The sequence below is a fragment of the Anguilla rostrata genome, chromosome 4, assembly GCF_018555375.3.
Source record: "Anguilla rostrata isolate EN2019 chromosome 4, ASM1855537v3, whole genome shotgun sequence".
Taxonomy (NCBI): Eukaryota; Metazoa; Chordata; class Actinopteri; order Anguilliformes; family Anguillidae; genus Anguilla; species Anguilla rostrata.
In genome coordinates, this window is record NC_057936.1 from 18,750,233 (window position 1) to 18,773,029 (window position 22,797).

Genomic DNA, 22,797 nt, shown 5'->3' on the forward strand with positions numbered 1-22,797 from the left:
ATATGTGCTCTTAATTCTAAACAACCAGTATATATATCCCATAAAAAAGAAACAGCTCAGGCAAAATACAAATGAAAAAGAACAATGGGCTGTCACAGTGCTGTGTGCATAAGAACTGAACGGAATGCAAATTCAAAAGCATAATCTGCTTCTATATGACCAACTGTATAGAAAAACACTACGTTATATATTCTAATATTGGATTGGACAGGACCTGATGAAGAAGCTGATATTACAAACTATGCCCTTTAGAATCTTTGCCTTTTATAGCTTTTATCAATTTCGCACAATTCACTTGAACATACACAACCTGACTGCTAAAGTGATTTTTTAAAATTTATCAGACACATTAAGTAAAAAAGCCATAAAAGCCGTAAGCCATACATTAATCCTAAAAGCCATCAAAAGACCTTCAAAAAGGTTTTTTTGCCATTTAGTTTTAGTGCGATCTGGGTGCCTGAAGTCGCAAGCCTCCTGTAGACTCCATTCAATAGCATGCAGCGGTGACTACGCCTTAAAAGTCATTTGCATTTGGAGCGTTAGGACAACTGATTGCTTTTGAGTCTGCACTGTTTGTCATTCTGTTGGATTATTTTCCATCACCACGTCGTACCGCAAGCAACAGACATCAGCGGAGCTGGTTTCTTGTTATTGTACATGTCGGCCAAGGCGCTCGTTGATAGGCCTAGTGGGGAGTCGAATGAAAAAGTCTGATTAAAAATAATGACAACTATCTAGAAATTAATAACTGTACCTCCACCGCGATTGAACACCTACACTACACATGCTGAGGACATTTGCAAATCGCACAAATAACAATGTTTATATGTGAAAATATATAGCCTAATTAGCCGAGCAAGTAATCCAGTAGTGCTCGATGTTTTCATTTTCTGGATTGGTAGCCAATTTAAATAATGTATATGCTGAAAAAATGTCGTAGAAGATACAGCATCCGATTATTTATTCTCACACCTGTTCATGAATTGAGCAGTGGTGAGCCCTGCCTCCAGCAGAGGGCTTGTTAGAGCATGCGCAGAACCACATAGGGAACCCTAGCTTCTCCTGTCACAACGTTGAGGGGCAAACCGACTGCCGTGTGGGTAAGAAATTAATAATTTCATACAACAGCGGGGATAGTAGACTTTTTTTTAAAAGGGTGATCAAGTAAACTCTAGGGGAAAGCCACAATTTTCATAGAACTAGATCCGGAAACAGTTCGAAGAAGGTCTTAGGGTTTCCCATCGTGTTCAAATCCGTTTTGAGATAATCACTCTTGTTTTCATTTTAAGACAATATATAATAAGGTGTTTTTCCTCCCGTAATGACGACCCATGAAATTACCGACATGAACAGATAACATAACTACCCACGTTTGTTTACGTGAAAATCGTTTCCAAACATATGACATGAACACAGTAAACAAGAGCCGTGCTAAGTGAAACTATAATTTTCTCTTCTCGGAAATGTTTCCTTTCTAGTATTTGCTATTCTGCAACATTTTTTTTGTCAACTGCAACTCTTCCTGAAGTGTAGTCTATCATTAGTCTACTCTTCCTCGTGTGACAGCGTTTTCATACCAATATGAGAAGACATGAAGTAGCTAGCTGCGTGGTTTCGATATGAATCTTAAATTGTCTTGACTTCTGCCAGCATTTTGCTTTTTCTTCTAGTTACGTTGTGTTGGTTTCCTCGTGAAATTTCATTCTGGTTAATTTTTTCTTGGTCTTTGGTTTTACACCTCCGCCATTTTGATGCTAAACTTCTTTTCATATTCATTTAGCTGCCTAAGAAGTTACATTTATCTATATTAAGAAATTGTAAGCGTTCCCTTTTTTATTTAGGCCTATTTACATTACAGCAGAGTAAATTACTGTACGAACCGATGCTTCTTTCTGTTCTTTGCAAGATGAACAATTCAACGTAATTTGTTTTTCTCTCAAAAAATTTGGATAAAAACGTTCAGTGCTCGATTTTTTGTTAAAATGCTGTAGGAACATCCAGACAGTTAGTATGATTAGTTAGTGTGCTTAATACATTAATAATTAAGATTTGTAGAACCATCAATATAGTATAATTTTCATAGAATATTAAAGAACTTAATCCTTAGTATTGCCATTAGTTTAAACATTTGTACATACTTGAACTGTTACCTTGACAAGGCAATACATTTTAGTAGTAGAAATAAGAGAGGAATGTAACTTGTTGCTCTAAACAGTCCCAATAGGCATTAAACAAACGATGCAATGATATAAATAAGACCATACCTAAGTGTAAGAATTTTAAGCCAAAAGACAGAATATTTAGAAGATTTATTCTTAAAACATTAGGCATATTATTTGCTTTTGAGTGGGACAGAATAGCATTCTGTATACTGGCTTATTTGCAGCAATTAAGCTCATTTTATTCCAACTTTCTCAACTGTGACCAGTTTGTATCCAATGATGTCTACTATGATTTCTAATGTTTTCTGTAATGTAGTTTATATGTTTCATGTACATTTGTTAACCATTGGCAAATGTAGCCTACTTCAATTAGAAACAAGCAATTTTTGGATTATTAGATGTAATGAAACAAAGAACAAGAAATGTCAGTCTTGGCAATGGGAATACAATATCAATGCCCATGTTAGCATTTCCTTCATTGTGTGTCTTCATTCAGCTATGTAGCTATAAGCAGAATCACAAGAAAAGCCTTCATATTTTTCATGTTTTTGCCTGGCTCTGATTTCTCAATAAAATGCACTCACTTGAAAATGCTATGCACAGCATTCTTGAAATTGTTGTGCACGTTAAGCCTTTGACTTCAATATTTAACCTTTGACACGTATGTAGAAATGTTTAGGTTTAGCATTGCACATGTGTTCATTCTCCGTTTACACTGTATGCTTAAATGAATGTAAGTAGATTCCAAGCTGTTTTGGGTTTGAGATGACACAGTAAGCTTATTGAAAAAACTATTCAACAGTGCACTCTACTTTGGAGGGTAGGCTATTTGAAACATTAAATCATAATGCAGTTAGAGGGCAAGGCCTGAGGAACTTCATTAAGTTCATTTCTGTTCCTGCACATAATCAAACAAATGTGGAATTTTACTTTACTTCCTGCTGCTCCTGTTATCATCCTTCACTTCATGTAAGGGAACATGAGCACTCATAAGCAGAGGATGCGATCTTAAAACATGACAACATGGCTTGATTTTAAGACAACTTGGTTATCACACTTATGCACGGCTAAAGAAAATTCTCTGTTTGTTCTCATTTAACATTTATAATTGTCACAAAATCGTAGATGATACACGAGTGGCGAGAAAACAATTGTGTAATGTGTAGCATTAACAAAATGTTAAGCGAGCTAAAGCTTTTTTCTTATGTACCTGGGTGAACTATTGCTTACACATTTGTTATTACTGGATAGCCTACAGACAACATTATTAGCCTATGTGAATGTCGACCATTTAGCCATTTGTTATATATAGTCAGACACTTAAACGTGATCCTGCATTTGAATTTGCTTTGAGTTTTGGATGAGTGAGTGTAGACTAAATAATTAGGCTATATCAGGGGATTGCCATGTAAACCATCTTCAAAAGTTCTCTCAGCAGGCATTAAAATGCAGTGTAATAAAGTACAACACAGACCATGTAGGCTAAACCATGGTAAAGCTATACTTTTTACACTGCATTTAATGCATGCTGAGAGAACTTAGAACATGAGAGATGCTTAGAACATGCTTTCTTTTACAGCACCATTTTGGTTCTGCTTCATTTGTAGTTTTCCTTGGTTCAGCTGCAAAGTTGTTCTCTCCTTGGGGGAAGATTATGTCAATGTTAGCTTGTCAGTAAACATATTTAAAGCCATAAATCGTTGTTGTGGTATGATGATGAAACTTAACTTGTGCTGTGTTGAACAGCACAAGACTTTTACCCTTAAAGGCCAATGGCCATTACTTGGATGCCAGCGTGTAACAGTAACATTGTCTTAAATTATTACTTTTATTGGTAATTGAATGTGCAGCGCTATAACCCATATACAGTTGTAAAGCTTATACTCTTTGCGCTTTGATGCAAAAAACCCCATCTCGATCGGTAAAACCGCTACCGATAAAAGAAATAACAAAGCAGTCCCACCTGTCAAAGTAGGGCTGAAATTGACACCCCTGGTTGATGATAATATTTTATAATCCAAAATGTCTACAATAAGACAAATGGCTGCTAATCCTTCTCTACTGGGATTTACATAACAAATTACCCCCTGAGCCAAAACAAAAGAGTCCATTCTTTGTCCAAAGGCTGGGAAAAGTTGCATTATTTTCCTTTGAGCTCAATGCCTTTTCAGGAGCGCCTGAAAACGAGCATTTCTGTATATGTACATACAATTTCAAGTACGAGAATGGCCATTCTTCTAAATAAGCAACTTTTTACCTTACGAACAGTGAAAAAATTATTACAATCAGACATTCCAGTGCGATTAACTCACCTGAAAGCAGCCTACCTGGAAAAATGTACCCCCTCTATGACCTACTCATCGTAACTCTAGGCCTTGCTGGAAACCCTGTTGTGTGTTGCAGTCACCTGACAGTCTTGTATTCTTCAAGATCATTTCCACAGCTTTTGAAATTAGTTTTACGGCTTCCTTCTAGCTGAAATAATTTCTGAGATATTCTGTTGCTTTGCGAAACTGGCATCTATTGGGCTTTGTTCATCGGCGTGTGCTTGCAAAAGCCAAATTACGATGAGCAAGTATAAAGGGAAGACTGAAGGAATCATTGAAGGAACTAGAGAGTGACAGTGATAGCGATAGTCAGCCTGGACTGGAGAGCCTTGACTTGGTAGAAGCAGCAGCATACGAAGACAACTTGGAGCCTCTTCTGGCTAAACTGAACTAGTTTAGTTTATTCTGTTTTATAAACTGTTTATATTTGCTGATTGTATATGTTACTATTAGTTGTTACTATGTTAACTACTAATTTTAGGTAAATAGTAACTACTTCACTATATGATTTCTTTTGTATTAGTATTTCAGTCATCTTCCTGGTTTTAGGTTCACAAAGTAGGATATTTTATTATTATGATTATACTCGGCATGTTTAGCGGCTTCTGTATGCGCCCATCGTAAATATGTGCTTATGTAGTATTATACGTGTGAAAATGTGTGTATTTAACCCACTGCCGTTCATTTCTGCTAACAATGATTAGCCTAGATGCAGGTTTGGGAAGTGCCCTGTTCTGAATCTGTAACAAGTAGTGGAGCAGAATGCACATTGTTTACTTATAGCCTATATTTAGTGCTAGATTGGTGGTGGTGCTTGTACTAAAATACCACAGAAAGGATATAGGCCTATATATCTTTATATATAATATTGTGATTGAGGCTGTCAACTTAAGGAGGCTTGCATACCTTTGACCCTGTGAACTATGCCAGAGGGAGGAAACTGGCAGTTTTTTTTTCTCCATACTGTACTGGTCTAAAGTGGGAGGTCAGACTAAGCACTAAGAACAGCACAATCAACTGATTTATTGTAGAAAGCACATGTGTGTGTGTGTGTGCTTGTGCATGTGCCTGTGTGTGATGGCAAAAGACAAGTTGTAGCCTAGTTGGTGAAAGACGAGCTGCCTCGCTTCACGCTTCCCTCTGAAATTCCTTTGTAAACTTTGATAACTATGGGTGCTGTAAACTGGGTGGATAATAATAATAATTATATAATAATAAGAATAATAATAATAGTTATTGTAGTAGTATATTTAGTAAATATTGTGCTTAAAGAATGGACAACTGTGTGTAACAACTCCTTTCACACAGCCGCAGTTTGCATATAGAAATTACAGGTCTACTTACAGCTGGTTCCTCCTCTCCCCCCTTCCCCTGACAGTTGAGCACAAGGTCAGAGGGCACAGCAATAGAAAACCAAGTGGTTTGATTGTTAGTGTGTGTGTGTGTGAGACGCAGCCATTATGAATAGGTTTTGTGCACGTACTCTACAAAAGGACACCTTTTAACTGAAATACTGAAATGCAGGACTTAGCCAAAATGGGGGGGATGTGCTTTGTGTGTGGTTCCAGATTGTATGACCCTTGATAGAACTTCTTAAAGTGGAAACATAAAAAAATATCAACAATGCTCCAATTTTGACAGGTTTGGTGCCATTTTGAGAGGACACTTGGACCCACCTTTGGTAAAACATGTCAAATTTTACCGCTGTGTTCAGTCGACATCCTGGGGTATGATTAGAAAAAGAAATCTAGTTTCATTCAGTATCAGAAGTACATGTAATCACTACAGAATAAAGAAAAGACAAATAATTTGGATTTCTTTGTTGTTTTCAGAATAGAGACTCTCATAGGATGGGGGGATTTGGTCATTTTGGTACAAATCTGCTCTTTATTTCAAGCTTTGAACCATGTCTGTGTTGTAGGCTATATAGGTTTGGAGATAATGGTGTTTATTTAAGATGGGGGATTCTTAAAAAAGCCCAGGGTGGTTTTAAGTGGATTTTAATGGGTTAAGCCCATTCTTCCATCCATTTTTGAACTGTGTAGATGTTCCTTTGTTTTGCATTTCAATGATAGGAAACGCACATCAAGAGGATATGTCTGGGTGGTTTTGTTCTACAACAAAAATATTGGTACAAAAGACAAGCTAGAAATTTCCTCACACATAATAACAGGCCTTGAGTCACTTGTTTTTTTTTACATTCCATACACTGTGTTGTGGAGAGATGTTTATTTTAAACCAGACAAAAGTGGCAATTCCCTATTCTACAAATGACCTGCTTAACAGGTAGCATTCTCATATTGCTTTTTCATTACAAAATATTGTTTGTGCATAAACCTTTACTGCTGTAGAGTAAGTTGGAATATCCATGGTGGTTAGTTGTGTTTTCAGTATCACAAACCAGGCGTGAATGAGCTATCTTATGCAACTCTGAAAAAGACATAATTTGAAGCCTTGTGGTTTTGGGGAGTGAACCATAAACCACTTATGCCATGATTTGTGATGATTTGCCTTTGCCAAGACTTCATCATGTTAGAATTAAGTCACTTATTTTAATTCGACTGTTAACACAATGTGTAGCCTATGCCAAATTGCTGGTCTCTATTTTAGCGTCACATTTATCTGAATTATTATTGGACAAGCCTGGGGTATATGTGTCATTGTTACGTATTAAAACCTCAAGTAAAAATATGTTGCAAACATAGAACCATCACATTTTTCTTTCAGATCAGATTATTTTTCCAGTAACATTATGCACATGCTTGGTGTAAAAGCAATCTGGGTCTTTTTTTATTCTTGCCAAAAGCATTAGACAAGCAATCTGTGAAAACTGTGATCTGTTTCAAGGTCTTGCTGGCTGTCTTGCACATTATTGTCTCCTTTCTGGAATATACATGCATTGTCCAATTCTTTTTCCAAGACATCACTGACATTTTACCACCTCCTTGAGCAGACCTTGTGCATTTATCACATCCAGTTCAGTTTAGTCAGAAGCCTTATGATGCGCAGAAATGCAAACTCTACAGCATTGTTCTACCAGCACATTGAGAGGCCTGCTGCTGATTGAGCTTGCTTTGACTTTTTGTCTTTTTTGCGTCATGGACATAACAAACAGATGTATGGTAGCTCTCAGGAAGAAATTCCAAAAGGAATTTTTTTTATTCAGAAGAGAATAGAACAGGATGTACTCCTGGGGGTCTTTTGTACTGAAATCCAATTATTGTGTTTGGCATGTTTTGTCATAACTTGCCTGCATGCTAATTATTGTTCGCCCCTGCTTTTCTTGGGGACGATTCACCATTCACCGGAGATCACACAGTCCTTCGAAATTCCATTAGCACAGAATTGTCCCTCTTTTCTTGTCTCATTCATGAGGAGGCAGTCTTGTTAAAGAAAAATGTCTGTATGGAAAAAATAGATTAAAAAAAACATTAGAGCGTCATACTCATTTCATGTAGGGTATTTGTTTTACAATTTCCACAATTATCAGGCCAGAACTTCTGGGTGGTAATCATATCACAAAATACCATCCAATCACGAATGGGACAGGTGATATTTTAGATGTACATTTATATAGACATTTATTTTGGCTTTTGTGAATGAGATTTGTTCAAAAAATTAAAAATTAAAAATTCACATGGACAGGTAATGCTGGGTTACCAATCCCTGTGATTCTGTAGGATTCGTAGTCTGGAACTGGACCTTGTTTAACTCTCAGGGCTTGCAGCTGTAAATATTCTAATTTGCCATGAAAGTAGAAGGTCATAAACATTTTCTCTAAAATATTTGTTGCCTGGTACCCTTTATTCATTAGCTGTCCTGTTTGCCTTTGTACAAGGCTAGAATTTATCTTAAGGAAGAATTTTAGTAATTTATTTTCAACATTAAAATGAAGTCCATTCTCTTTCTTTCTGGTAATAAATAGCACCTAGTGAAATGACTAATGGGGCTGTATAGGGACAAGACAAACACATATCTTGTTAAAATAAATGCATGAGCCTTACATGAGAATGGCTCAGAAGCGTAAGTGAGATAAAGTAAGGTGTCACACCATACTGTATGTAGTGCAATGCCAAGCGGACTGTTATAACTGCAAGATGGATAAATTGTGTTCGGTGCAGGAAAATGAGTCCATACAAATGAACATACAACTGTAAAACTGCTACTGTTGGCAGGTCATGCATACAATTTGCTCTTTTGTGAAGGGCAAACGTGAATGCATACTGTAGCAGGTGACATGTCATCTTCCCAGGCCAACATACTGCACTCACAACTCTTGTTGTGTCCAGTGACTGTATGCAGATATGCCTTACTGAAGGCCAGATGTCACAGACAAAACATGAGCTACATGATGCTGAGGGGAAAGGAGAAGCATTTTGAGGTTTAGAGTTTTCTAAATGTCTGCTTGACTGCTTTTATTCTAATATAGCCTAAGCAGTGGTTCAAATCTGTGGTGCAGCAGTTTTTCTCACTTTTTTATGTTTACAGCTAGTGTTTAATGTGCTACTAAATTTGGGTGAAGCAGGTGTGGCTTCAAATAAAGTGAAGATGAAATGAGTTCAAACTGAAGCATTTATCTTTACATTTACTTCTGAAGCGTACTATAAGTGGGCAGTTCAGGAGCTTACTGTTTTCGCAGACAGTTTAACAAACTGGAAGTATGACAGCTTAGCGTGGAGGCCAAGTTTGGACAGCTTGTTGACTTGAATACACTGTTGTCATGCTCATTGTCCATGTTGTCAGCAGTGCACGCTATTTTAAGTGCTGATCGCTGTGTGTTTGCAGGCCCGTGATGAAGCTGACTGGTTAATGTCTGACAGATTAATGATTTAATTAACGCAGCTACTTGTTGAATATTGCGTACTCAGTACTCTGGCATGTGTGATGTGCCTGTTACAGTGTTGAACATTTTGAGAGTTAGTCTTGTTGTTGAGATACATTTTGCGAATGATTTAAGAGCAGAGGGAGAAGCTGCCCCAGCTATAGAGGACGGCAGTAGAAGCCAGAGTGAGGGTGACTGAGCGGAAGTGATGTCACTCTTAGGGTGGATTATAGCCAATCGACTCTGCAACAGTGTTTCTCCTGCTACTGATAGCCTACTACCTATACTATCCTATATTTGAATGGCTCTGTTCATTTTTTTTGTGCTTTGTAAATGCGGTTGCTCCACAAAATCGAATGAACCAAATGAATTGCTCACGATCACCAAGCTGCAGAGTGGCAATCCTGTTTTATGGATCCATTTTTGTACTTGCTGCATTGTTGACAGAGATTCTGTAAGCGATGTAATGATGCCTTAAACCAGAGATACTGTATCTAAGCAATGCTTCCGACCAGTCTAGATCTTATTTTATCCTTCATTCTTGTCATCATTATCACTTCTTGAAATTGCTTACGTTGAAGTATGGAACAGATAAAAGTGTGAGACAGAAATGCTGCTGAGATGGCTCAATCTTCAATTTTTTCTCAGTTGTGTTTGTGACACCTTTTAACATTGTTGAGAGGTGGAGTGCCACGCTGGTGATGCGCTGTACAGCTGGGGAGTGTAATGTGCCTGTGGAATTGTCTTACTTTTTCTCAAAATTTAAGGAACTCAGAAAAGCACACCTATAAAATCCATAGGTCCAAAATATTTTCTCTGCCTCTAAAAATTGGCCAGATTTGAAGCTGGCAATTAACATCCTTCCATTAGTGTGTCATTTTTCTTCACAAGATTTTTCATGTTGCTAAGGTAACACATTTGACCTAAAAAGCTCTTCAGTTGGCCATTAATTGAACTGCATTTGTAAGTCATTTGAATGCTCGGCATACACATAGGAGTTCATTTTGAAGGAATAGCAAGCCAGGCTGGATTTCTGACTGTTTCTCTTGAGAAGATTAATTCAAAGGGCTCTAGTTGGAACCAGGCAAAAATGCTGTTGAGATTTTCCCTACAGTGGGGAACTTATTATTTACTGTTATCTGGGAGATTGTCATGTCATTTTTAGCCTTCACCTGGGGAGTTTGAGTAGGTTATTGGTTTGTGGTTGAACAGGTTTGTATTGTAAATTATTTGTATTTCAAACTCTTATCTTTTGTTCAATGACAGGATACAAACTTGTGGAGTTTTAGCCTACAGCTTATTAATCACATTATGATTATTACCATATAATACATCTACATATATTTGTTCTTTACTTATTTATATTTTTGGATTTTAAAAGTAAATATTTTTAGATTTCAGAATGCCAAATACTGGATCCAACATCAAAAACTAGCCTGCTGTATTCAGTTCAGCTGACTGCTGAGCTAAGTACTACCTACAGAAATGCATTATTCATGGTAATGCATCTGGATTGTGCTCTTCCCATATAATAAAAGCCATACACTGAAAAATCAAGCTTTTGCCATTGAAAGCTGTATCGACTCATTTCAGTTCTGCTGCCGTTCGTCATTGGCACTGTTTTTATGGACCCTTGCCAGTGAATTTTGATGCAGGGTACAGTGTAATGAATTCAATCAGCCCTCGCTTTCATTTTGAATGAATACAGTAAACACTTGCTGTATTCTCTTTTCAGTACATATACATCCAATTCAGTGCATAACATGAAATAAACGTGGAATCACGTAGCATATTTAAATAAATATGTATTGTAAAAACTCAAATTTCAAGGAAGAGTGTTTGTTCATTTTTGGTATGGACCAGCTACACAAGCTCTTCAAGAAATGGCCTTTTTTCAAAATGTTGTGTATTGCTGCAGACAACATCAGTCATGTGAAATGAATATGATTTTGCTCATTTTTAAGATGGGAAATGGATATGGGTCAGGCTGACTTTAAGAGGAAGAATAGGATCATTTAAAATAAATGGAACGAGGCCTGGTGTATGTGTTTCGAAGGCTGCAGCCGTACTTAATGTAGCCTAAGACTAATATTGTCAATGTCCATATCTCAGCTGCGCTAATGTGCCAGTGCAGTCGATTGGAAGAGATGAGTTGGAGATGAGTTGTGATTTTCTCCATTAATGCCATGTCAAGTATCTGTCAGGAGAGGGATTTTGTACCTTTTGTCCATGAATTTGAGGCAGTTTTGTTAATGCCACCTCCCTCAGTAGATTATGATTGAGCTGTGTGTCTCCGACCATCGTCCTGCCAACAGCTGGGCAAATCATCCTGGCCTGAGGGGTGTCTGCTGCTGGGCTGAAGACTCCAGAATCAGTGTTTCAGTGACATTTCTTTGATGTTTTTTTAAGTGTTCTGTGACATTTTTACGGTAAGGTCTGGGGAATTACTGCCACTGCTGTAGATCATTTCACTAGGCCTTCCAATGGCATTTCAAGCATTATACTCCAGGGAAGGTTTTAGTTACCCGGATTTTAATAAGGCAGTGTTGTAAACCATCTGGGTCTTTCTTACTCTGAGACCATTGAGGTGCCTGAAGTGTACCGTATTGGCCTATTACCCTATTAGAATCGCCTTCTTCAACTGAGACCGTATTGCACCATAGGCGTGCACCATGGGTTTAACTTTTTTCTTTTGCAGTACTGCATGCAGTGATTCGTTTTTTCATAAAAGATCATCGCTCACCACTGGATCTATGTGTACCAAAGTAGATGTAACAATCTGGCTCAGCTCCCCGAATCCATAAATATCAAACCCAATCTGGACCCTTTCAAACGGGTGACTACATTTGTCCCAACTCTAAATTGGCAATTCTAGCTATTAAGGTGAAAGAAATGTTGTGATAGAATGTGTTGCAACATAGGGTATTTAAAATGTTTTGTTTTTTTTTACTTTTCTTTCATGCGTGTTGATAAATGGTTTTCAGTATCTTAAGGCGCGTGCATTAAAGCAGTGCAGAGTGGCACTTTCTGAAAATCCCCATGTTGAAAGCACTTTTTTTATCCGTGAGTCCATTATGCTGTAAAAAGCGAAGTGGCTGAATTGTGCAGGCTCGTGCGTCAGAGGCTACTGTGCTTCCTGGTGTCAGTAGCCCGATTGGCCTCACGAGGACCCTGCTCTGTGTTCAGCTCGTGTGAAGAGCACTTCTGACAGGTTCACGTTCTGCTTAGCCGTCAATTCCGATAATTGCACAGGGGCGATGCAGGCAACACTCCAGCAGGACTCGACAAGTTTACTGCAATTCACATTCCTCTTGGTGGTCCTAAACACTATTATATTATTACTATTGTACAGTATATTGAGCAATTCTGTTATTCTATTGACTGTCCATCAGTGAACTGAAGGCATCCCAGTATTGAGAAACTTTTTAGAGTGGGAAATTGGCATACGCCCAAACCGTTGAGGCCAGACACATTAATGGCGAAAATGACCTCTGGAGGCAAGGAGGGTCAGGGAAAGACGAGGTGGAGATGAAACAGGTGTACTCATAATGATGAGGCCTGGTAATGTAGTATATACTGTTCTCTAAAATACACCAAAAGTATGTGGACACCTGCCATCCAAAATCATGAGCATTAATTTGAAGTTGGTCCACCCTTTGCTGCTATAACAACCTCCACTCTTCTGGAAAGTCTTTATACTAGACGTTAGAGCCTTGCTGCAGGGATTTGCTTCCATTCAGCCAGAAGAGCATTAGTGAGGTTGGGCACTGATTATGCGAATAGGCCTGGCTCACTGCTGGCTTTCAAATTGATCCCAAAGTTGTTGGATGGGGCTGAGGTCAGGTACAGGCCAGTCAAGTTATTCCACACCGTTCTTGACAAAACCATTTCTATATGGACCTTGCTCTGTGCCCAGGGGCATTGTCATGCTGAAACAAGAAAGGGCCTTCCTCAAACTGTTGAGGAAGCACGGAATCATCTAGAATGTGATTGTGTGATGTGGCATTAAGATTTTCCCTCACTGGAACTAAGGGGTCTAGCTTAAACCATGAAAAACAGCCCCCAGACCAAGGGGTGTTCAGATACTTTTGGTCATATAGTGTATTTTTGGTGGCCGATGCTCATATTTATTAAAATTGATCAACTCAATTTGTCAGTAAGTCGTTATCGCCTAATTGTTCTAAAGTGAGTAATGCGTAGTTTTGTGTGTGTATCATTGTGTTTATTTCAGCATGTACCAAACCAAAAAGCTAGGACCCATGCCTCCTGCGTATGCAGTATTTGACTTGACTTTGACTTAGACAAGATTGCCAACAGTGGAAATGTAGAAGAGCACGCTGAAAGAAACAGCCTCACCGAGGTTCAAAATAGTCCTTATTGTGAGCACTACAAAGCCCCGTCGTTATTATTCTGAGCACTGCTGCTCAGCCATTTTAAGCTCCGTTTGATTTTCAGATCAATCAGTAATGAGTCCAGTAATAAGCTTTCACATTATGTAGACGTCTGGAAGGTGCATGTTTGCGAGGCCCAGGTCTCTCAGTGTGATGCCTGACATGGCACGGATTTGTCAATGCCACTGCAGAGGTCCCTAAGGATATTGGCTCCTTAACAACATTTATCTTGATTAAATGTGTACCGTGTGTGTGTGTACAGTAACATGACTCATTTGTGAACACCGAGCCTGTTGCTTTAGCGAAACCACTGGATCAAGGTAAAAGGAATCAATTTGACTGTCATCGAGCAATTTTCCCTCAGCAGTTGTGTGATTCTGATTCGTTCTTATTTAACAAACAGGCTGTTAACACGCTGTCTGTTTAAAGAGTAAACACAGTATTTTACACAGACTTTTAAAATGTGCATCAATTTTAAATGTGCATGACCTGAGCAAATAGCCTGCTGTATATTTCATGTTCTAATTTCACTTCAGTGGCAATGTGATTACTTGGGAACCAATTTAAAAATTTTGTTCTTTTAATTTCTCCTTATTTTGGAAGTGAATCTCATATGTAGTTGTCATAGTCCGTTATTTTGAGAGCACGTGTAAGTGCACATGTCAGTGACCTGATAAAGAAGTAGCAGTGTTGAAATGTTGTCAAGTAGTTTCCACCCTGCTCCAGTAAACCTGTGTTATAAACAATGTAGCCGTGAGTCTTGCTTAAGGGTTAGACTTTCTGGAATTGCTGTGAGGTAGGCCTATATTTTATAAGCACGCGTACACCTTTGAAGCGAGAGCTGACACCTGCTGATCCATGCAGCCGATGCAATGAGCAGGCTTCCAACTGTAACCCTGCCCAGTGCGAGGGCCAATCACGCACTGCCATTCAGGGCTGCCAGCCACTATCAACACCTGGCACGTTCAAGATCTGATACCAGACCTGGGTCTGTGTCATACACTGAAAACAAATCACTGTAGCAGGGCGCACCACTAATGCATTCATTTCCTTTCCTTGATATGTGTGGCTTTGGTGGAAATATAAAAAACCCTTAAGCCTGAAGTTCAAAATAGAAAAAAGATACAAGATGCGCATAAGAGGTTGTAGTATTTTCGTATAGACATTCACAGATATGCCCTTCGTTCAACGAATATTTTTCTTTGCGAAATGTCATGGTGTTCAGATGGATTTTCACCGCCTCCTGTGAATTACACAGAGATCAATTATGCACCTTGGGGAACGGGCTCAAAGGACAGGCAGCCGTGGGATTTGGCACCCTGATAGCACTTATCAGGGGCTTAAGGATTAACGCATCTTCAGTGGTTCTCATTCCACCTTTGGGCCTCTGAATCGTAGGCCAACACTTGATTTTGGCGTTCCGCCACCTCGCCGTCAGATGTTATTTGGACTGCTTTACTGGAGGTGTCTATACAGGGGTCAGCGAATAGAATTACGGGCCGAGAGTAAAACTGAACTGCTCCTTTCTCTCCTTCAGACGAGGACTTGGGACACGTTGGCTGTAGAATGTGACTGTCATGGACGCTGGGCGCCTGAGTCCTTGGTAGCGTGGGAAGGGTGCGGACACCCGAGGGTGAGGGATCCGGAGTGAGCCGTTCCCCCGCTTTCCAATTAACGAGGCATTTAACGCAACGCACACAAACACTAAATCTCCGCCAGCTGGGGAATAACTGGCTTAATGAAATGAAATGAATGTGTCTGTCCTTTATGGAATTCAAATCCAGGACACACTATCAGCAGGGGCCATTTCCCTGTTCTTTTACTGTGCATGCATAACAGAACCCAAATGGCAACGCAGGTGTTCAAGGGACGGCGCAGTTTCCGTTGCTCTATAGAGCTAATACACTGTGTGGTAGAATGTAATTTGATAAATCACCAGATGTGTGAGGATTTATACGGAATTCTCCACAGTGGATATAAAAATAGAAATTGGCACATTTTATGGAAGGATTTTGAAGTTTTCTATTCTTGGTGTCTGAAGAACTGTTATAAACGGTTTTCTCAAGAGCACACCTAACAATTTACCTAATGTACTAGAAATTAGGGAAATGTGCTTTCACAGACCTGCGGGAATTCATATTGAAATGGCATGTTTTATTTGTGTTTTGATATTTAGTTGAATTCTCTGTAGATTCCATCTGGCTTCTAAGGATGCAGGCAGAAGAGCGGAAGAGAAGGAAACTGAGCATGAACTCCAGAGGCACTTCAGATGAATATTGTCTGAGAGTACGTGTCTCTCCCTCTCATCTGCTAGATTTCAGCTGGATGAAGGCACCCTCATCCTCCACTCTTAGTAACTAAAGATCTTGTGTTTCAGGAGAGGCCGAGAGAAGACGAGGCAAAGATGAAGAATAAACTGTCCAGTTCCCATGGTGAGCTTGTCCTCAGATAACATTTCACTTATAGGAAGCACCTACACACCGGGGCTGTATGAAAATAGTCCTTAGTGTTAGTTCGTAACAATATAAGAATCGGTTTTAGAGAACAGAAATAGAACACTGCACTGAGAAAGCAAAGCATGTGGGCCATAACATACAGTACATTGCTGTGAATCTTATTTTATAAATTTGGTCTTTCCCATAACTAACTCATTTCTTTTATTTTCAAAAATTGATGGCATTATTTTATGATATTGCCTTTGATTTTTACAAAGAATTCACTTTTTCTATTACTGATTCATTTTGTATTTTATGGGAATCCATTGAGGCCATCTGCAAACCTTTTTTTTTTTTTAAATCTCAGAAATTTGTCATTAACAACTGGTCAGAAGTTAGTAACTCAGGATTTCGATATTATCAAAATGACTGTGCTCGCAAAATCATGACACTTATCTTGTCATTGTAACAAATTGGTTTTGTTGAGATCACAAGATACAATTACATAAATAGGAATGGATTGAGTAAAGCCCCCCCCCCCGCGCCCCCCATAGCCTTGTGCTGATTGCTTGTTACTGATGGCAGAGAATACATCTATCAGTAATGGGATTTCCAAACTCGTGTTTATTATCTTGGATGGAAAATGTCAAGCCTGCATCTTATCAGGCGCATACACATGTCATCAGTTTTATTCTTCTGGTGATGAAGACATGTCTCATCAAATTGGCCATGATCTTCGCTCGTCAGCCAGTATCAATAAGTTTGTTTGAAGATTTTGTCAGCGATACGGCTGTGATATTACTGTGTATTCCAAAATCTAATTAAACGTTGGTCACAGTAACAGAAGTAGCTTGTAACTTTAAAGCTTGCAGATGGAAAAATAATTTTTATTTGCATCTGCAAGCTTTACATTTTCATATAGTCTTGCCAAAGCAAATAGCGCTTGCTCTAAATAATTGTTTTCTCAATGACAGGATAATGCTCCCTAAAGTGGCTGCTTTGCTGTAGTCCTCTCCCTAACAGTGATTGTAATGTCTGCATTAACAACGCTGTTTTTCTTTTTTCCACAGCATCGTTCTGTAAAAAATGAATTTATTTGAGCCAGAGTAGATTTCAGGCATTATGCAAAACTCCTCTTTTTGGACGTGGTCCTTGTTATATCTCATGTATAGCGAATGGGGTTCAGGGATGTTGTCTGCTCCAAGCTGCGAAGTGCAGTGCTGTTTTTTTTCTCATTATGTGTGACAGTCAATAGTAAGAAGAAGCCGTGGTCATGGGATCAGTACCTGGAGGAGCAGAAGGCCATTGCTGCCCCGGCAAGACTGTTCACAGAGGTATCAATCATTCATCGCTTAGTATGCACATAGATTATTTTAGCAACATGTTGCCGAGGTATTCTCTTACAAAAAGAAAGTGTCAAAATGTGAAAGAATGAGTTTACATTAGTTGTCCTGTTAGTTGTAGTTAGCCGTCACCATTGTTCTCGTGTCCCTCGAGTGGCAATTGTGAGAGAGCGGGAAGCAACACGTTTGTGTGCTATTCAAATTATTTGTCTGATAATTGCTAATTATGCCTGCGAGAGGGCAATGTTTGCTGAATCTACAGATGACCTCAGTTTACACTGCTGTGCCTCTGGGGCAGACGCAATATACAAAAAATCTATACCGAGCCTGCGAATCGGCAGGTTTCATCTCGTGCTCGGTCCTGTTTTGGGGACATTTTGTCTGAGAGCTTGCCAAAAAATAATTGTTTGTCACAGCAGTTTCAAATGTGCTGTTAGAATATAATCAGTCTGCGGCGTCTCTGGGGAGTGCCCTAACAATTGGCTAGAGGCGGGGAGCGGAGCTGGCATCTGTGGCCAGCGCGCCCCACTGTTTTTCAGCGCCCCCCTCCTCCTCCCCCCCACCAGTGATTCATGCCAGAATAGATCCTCTCCTACACGCAGTGTACAGATGAGTTTTTTTTTTTTTTTCCTGTGACAGGATTTGATGAGACATCTGTTCGTTCAGAAGCATAAACAGCTGTTTCTATAGCAACCAAGCTGCAGAGACACTTCAGAGCGATGCCACCAGCTAGAAAACGCGAGCATGATAATATTGAATTAATGAATCGGTCTGTGCGGAGAAGCGTCTTTGGGTCTATTCATTTGTGGGTTTTTAATCTCCGGGTTTGGCGGTACTTTTTTTTGCCTGTGTGTCTCCCTGCAGTTTCAGTCCTTTCCTAATAACAGGAACGGGTTTAAAGTGGGGATGCTACTGGAAGGCATTGACCCTCTCCACCCCTCGGTGTTCTGTGTGCTGTCTGTGGCGGAGGTGAGTTTGACCAGGAGCGGGCTGACCGTGGTTCCGATAAGTTCAAGATACACTACATTTCCAAATGTATGTGGACACCCCTTCTATTTAGAGGTTTCGGCTATTTCAGCCACACCCATTGCTAAGAGTTGCATAAAATCAAGCATACAGCCATGCAATCTCCTCTGACTAACTTTGGCAGTAGACTAGGTCATACTGAAGAGCTCAGTGACTTTCAGCGTGGCGCTGTCATAGGATGCCACCTTTCCAACAAGTCAGTTTCTCAAATTTATGCCCTGCTAGAGCTGCCCCACTCAACTGTAAGTGCTGTTATTGTGAAGGGGACACGTATAGGAGCAGCAACAGCTCAGTCGCGAAGCGGTAGGCCACACAAACTCACAGAACTGGACCTCCGTGTGCTGAAGCGTGTAGCACATAAAAATCAGCTGTTCTCAGTTCCAACACTCACGACAGCGTTCCAGACTACCTTTGGAAACAACGTCAGCACAAGAACTGTTCATCAAGAGCTTCATGAAATGGGTTTCCATGGCCAAGCAGCCATACACAAGCCTAAGATCACCATGCGCAGTGCCAAGCGTCGGCTGGAGTGGTGTAAAGCACATCGCCATTGGACTCTGGAACAGTGGAAACACGTTCTCTGGAGTGATGAATCACGCTTCACTATTGTAGTAGTGAAGTGCCAACTATACTGACTGGAATAGTGCCAACTGTAAAGGTTGGTGGAGGAGGAATAGTGGTCTCCCCATGGTTTTGAAATGAGATATTCAACAAGTACATGTGAGTGTGATGTTCAGTTGTCCACATACCTTTGGAAATGTAGTGTATGTATATGTCTGGAACGGGCTTCCTGATGGCTTTTTTGGCCAGATATAAATGTAGTGTCTTGCATCTTTTAAAAAAGGTGATTGGCTATCGGTTGCGGCTGCGCATTGAGGGATACTTGGAGTGCTATGACTTCTGGGTAAATGCAGATTCTCCTGACATAAAGCCTGCTGGGTGGTGTGAGATGACAGGACACAAGCTACACCCTCCAAAAGGTTAGATGCCATGTCTGTACTCTCATAAAGCATAATGCACATAGCACAATTACACAAATTAAATGATACTGCTTAATGTTATATAATGTATAATAAAGCCATCATTGTACCATCTAGAAATATGTGTAAGCATTCAGGGTTTTTTAAATTTTTTAATTCAGTATTTCAATTTTCTTATTAACACTTTGAAGATTAGGTTTTTTGGAATGTTATTATTTTATTTTTTCCAAAATTCTGTGTCAGTGTTCTAGAACTCAGTTGCTTTCACTTACCAGTAGTGAGGCTTCCAGTTCACTCCCATTCATTTTTGGGACCTCGCTGAAATTAATAGTTGAAGAGGTTTGATGATACGTCATAATTTGTCAATAAATAAATATAAAATAAAACTTTATAATTTATACCAGAAATCTGATTACACGGCCTGCTGCACTAGTATAAATGCTCTATGCATTTGCCAGTGCCGCACACAACATAGATCACAAAAACTACGCAGGAGTATAAAACAGCCTTATGGGGTTATGGAATAATGTATTTGCTATGATATGGTCAGTTAACATTCAAATCACATATTCATTTTCTTTTCTGTGAAGTATACAGAAAAATTTGTGTTTTTTCTTTGTTTTTTTAACAGTGCTCATGTGCACTCTCTTGATTTTAGGTTATAAAGAGCATGAGTTTAACTGGGCGAAGTACCAAGAGGCTTGCAATGCTCAAGCTGCACCAAAGAATCTGTTTAAAACCCAAAATAGTGTAAGTACTGTATTTCCATGTAGACTCAACAGACGTTCACTGCAGCCAGAGATACAGTGCACTGTATAATCTGTTCATGGAGAAACCAATACTGGCTTTATTTTAGACTTGAACATGAATAGATGGGATTGAATTATGTTTCGTTCTGTATTTTGTTATGGTGAGTGAGAATATTCTCTTGGGCAAGTATTTTAATAGCATATGAAATTCTTTACAAGGATTTTGCATCTGTTCTGGGGGCTCTTCATCCATGTTTTTTCTACTGAGTTATCAAAATATGAAAAGGTGTGCAGTAAAGATAAAATAATAAATAGTGTTAGTTATGTTTGCGGAAGTGACGTGAGATGCGAGCTTGGCTAAATGGGATTGTAATGTATGTTGTTTCGCGAACAGACGGTGACAACCTCAAAATTTCAAGGGGGCATGAAGCTGGAGGCAGTGGACCGGAAGAATCCCTGCCTGGTGTGTGTGGCAACTGTTGCTGACATCGTAGACAACCGTTTCCTGGTCCACTTCGATAACTGGGATGACACATATGACTACTGGTGAGAAGTTGATTAATTAGACATGGATATACAAGAGCCCATTTTGTAATGCTGTGCCAAATTGATTTGCTGTCCTGTGCCAGTTTAAAATTTGAAGACAGTAGCCTTAGCTGTTTAGGGTAAGTGGTTCCCTTAAAATGTGACATAAAATTGGTCATTCAGAGATTGAATCCCTGGCCATAACTTGCAAAACCTTATTTAGTTTAGTATTGAAGTAACGGCCAAAATAAGGGTTTTAATTTGATACCTGTGGTTTATTGTATGATTCTTTATTTGAAAGGAAAAAAAGAAGAAAAAAAACATAGATTTAGAATAAGTACGAGGCCATGTTTTGCCATTTTGAGTGACTACATGACATGTATTGTACAATCAATTTATGAGAAAATTGACTTTCTGGAGTCTCTTGAATGGCACGCAAGAGAACTTATTTCAGTTACTTTTTTCATTGGAGCCAGATGTTTGATTCAGTTTTTTTTTTGAGCAGTTGTAATTTCAGCTCTATGGATGGTTTTGCTTTAATCTAGCTGCAACAGCGGTTCATATCCACTTAAAAATGACTGAACACTATATGGTATTGCAGTAGCTATATTTGATCACATTGACCATTTTTGTGTTTTTTGCTCTGTGTTTGTTAATAATATTGGGCCTCATTCAAGCATATTTCCACAAACATTTTGGCATTCATCATTTTCTTTCTTATGTGAATTTGTTCTTTGGAAAATCTGTGTGTGTTTGGAAACACGTAAGTGTTTCATACTAAAAGTGATTAATGATGATTGATAATGATATATAATGACTGACAATTGCAAAGCCAAACCCAGCACTTAGCAATGGTGTATTTGTTGCTTTTGGATTACTTGGCTAATTTTGCCTTAGGGAGCGCACATTTATGAGCGCAGATATGTTTACAGAGAATAATGATTGGCTGATGTTTGCACATGACCCTAAAGGTTGCATTCCTTTTATGGCATTGCTAGGGTGTTTCCTTGTGCAAATCAACATGAACAAGCATATTATTGTGATATTAATTTTTCGAACAACTGGCATTCATCCTCTGACACACAAGAAAAGAAAGGTCTGCCCATGTTTTATGAATCAATCTTTGGTTTTTAGTAGGAACCTTTGCTGAGCACAAAAGTAAGAAGAATTTAAGAAAGGTTTTGTGAATGAGGCCCATTGTCTCTTCGGGTAGTTCTGAGTGCATGTAATGATAGATTTGACCGCCATTTACTGCTTCTACAATACATCTCAATACTCTGTGATGATGAAGGCAGTAGCAAATGTCCATCTGTCAACTGTCTTGCTTTTCCAGTTTAGAGACAGAAACACAGCTGACAGAAACTATTTGTCTTGGCATTGCAGTATGCCGCGTAGCCAACTGATATAGCACTATATCACTCGGCTGAAATTCATTTTAACAGGCTGGCAATAATTATTTATGTCCCCTTATCTTCAGCTAGAATATGACACTTCCTTTTGACATACAGTCAGTAAAAATGATTTATGAGATTTAGCCAGCTGGTTAGTGAAAGCTACGTCATGTCTCTTACTTTGTCTAGTAAGACCTGTATCCAATGGACAGCTGCAGTTCATCTTAAAAGTATTCTGTCCCATAGACATTGTCATAACTTAATATAGCTGAAAATGTCCTGTATTCAGATTTATATACTTCAGCCCTAAGTAGCTTCATTCAAGAGTTCAGTTAAGGAGAGAGCTTGTAAAATGTGGGATCTATTTATTGGATATAAAACTGAACCTCTTCTTATCAGTAATGGAGACAGAAGATAATTGGAAGGAAGTTAACTGCATTGATGAATAATATTAGAAGAATTGGTTCTTGTTTGTATAGGGAAAGTCATTTGGTGTCATATGATTTAAATTAAGACATGTAACACTACATAACACTTTCAGGGATACTGATGAGAGGCTGTAATATCCTCCCTTTCAACCTTCAGCAAAGATCTAATTGTCTTCTGCATTGTAGGTAATGTAAGAGATAATGTAGACTTACTTGAC

The 22,797-nt window shown here is 39.0% G+C and overlaps 1 protein-coding gene across 5 annotated transcripts in view; it reads left to right on the plus strand.

The window, feature by feature from the left end:
• Positions 1-976: 976 nt before the first annotated feature.
• Positions 977-22,797, plus strand: part of LOC135252709 (lethal(3)malignant brain tumor-like protein 4) — an 87,465-nt gene continuing 65,644 nt past the window's right edge. For 2 of the 5 annotated variants that reach the window (XM_064331114.1, XM_064331118.1), the window contains exons 1-9: positions 977-1,100; positions 15,240-15,335; positions 15,894-15,988; positions 16,080-16,134; positions 17,386-17,471; positions 18,345-18,449; positions 19,351-19,486; positions 20,145-20,236; positions 20,630-20,781. In XM_064331114.1, the coding sequence (XP_064187184.1) occupies positions 15,914-15,988; positions 16,080-16,134; positions 17,386-17,471; positions 18,345-18,449; positions 19,351-19,486; positions 20,145-20,236; positions 20,630-20,781 (701 nt within the window). In that variant the 5' untranslated portion in view covers positions 977-1,100; positions 15,240-15,335; positions 15,894-15,913. Of the gene's footprint in view, positions 1,101-15,239; positions 15,350-15,878; positions 15,989-16,079; positions 16,135-17,385; positions 17,472-18,344; positions 18,450-19,350; positions 19,487-20,144; positions 20,237-20,629; positions 20,782-22,797 lie in introns of all 5 variants that reach the window. The other 3 variants (XM_064331116.1, XM_064331115.1, XM_064331117.1) reach the window with 3 other exon arrangements.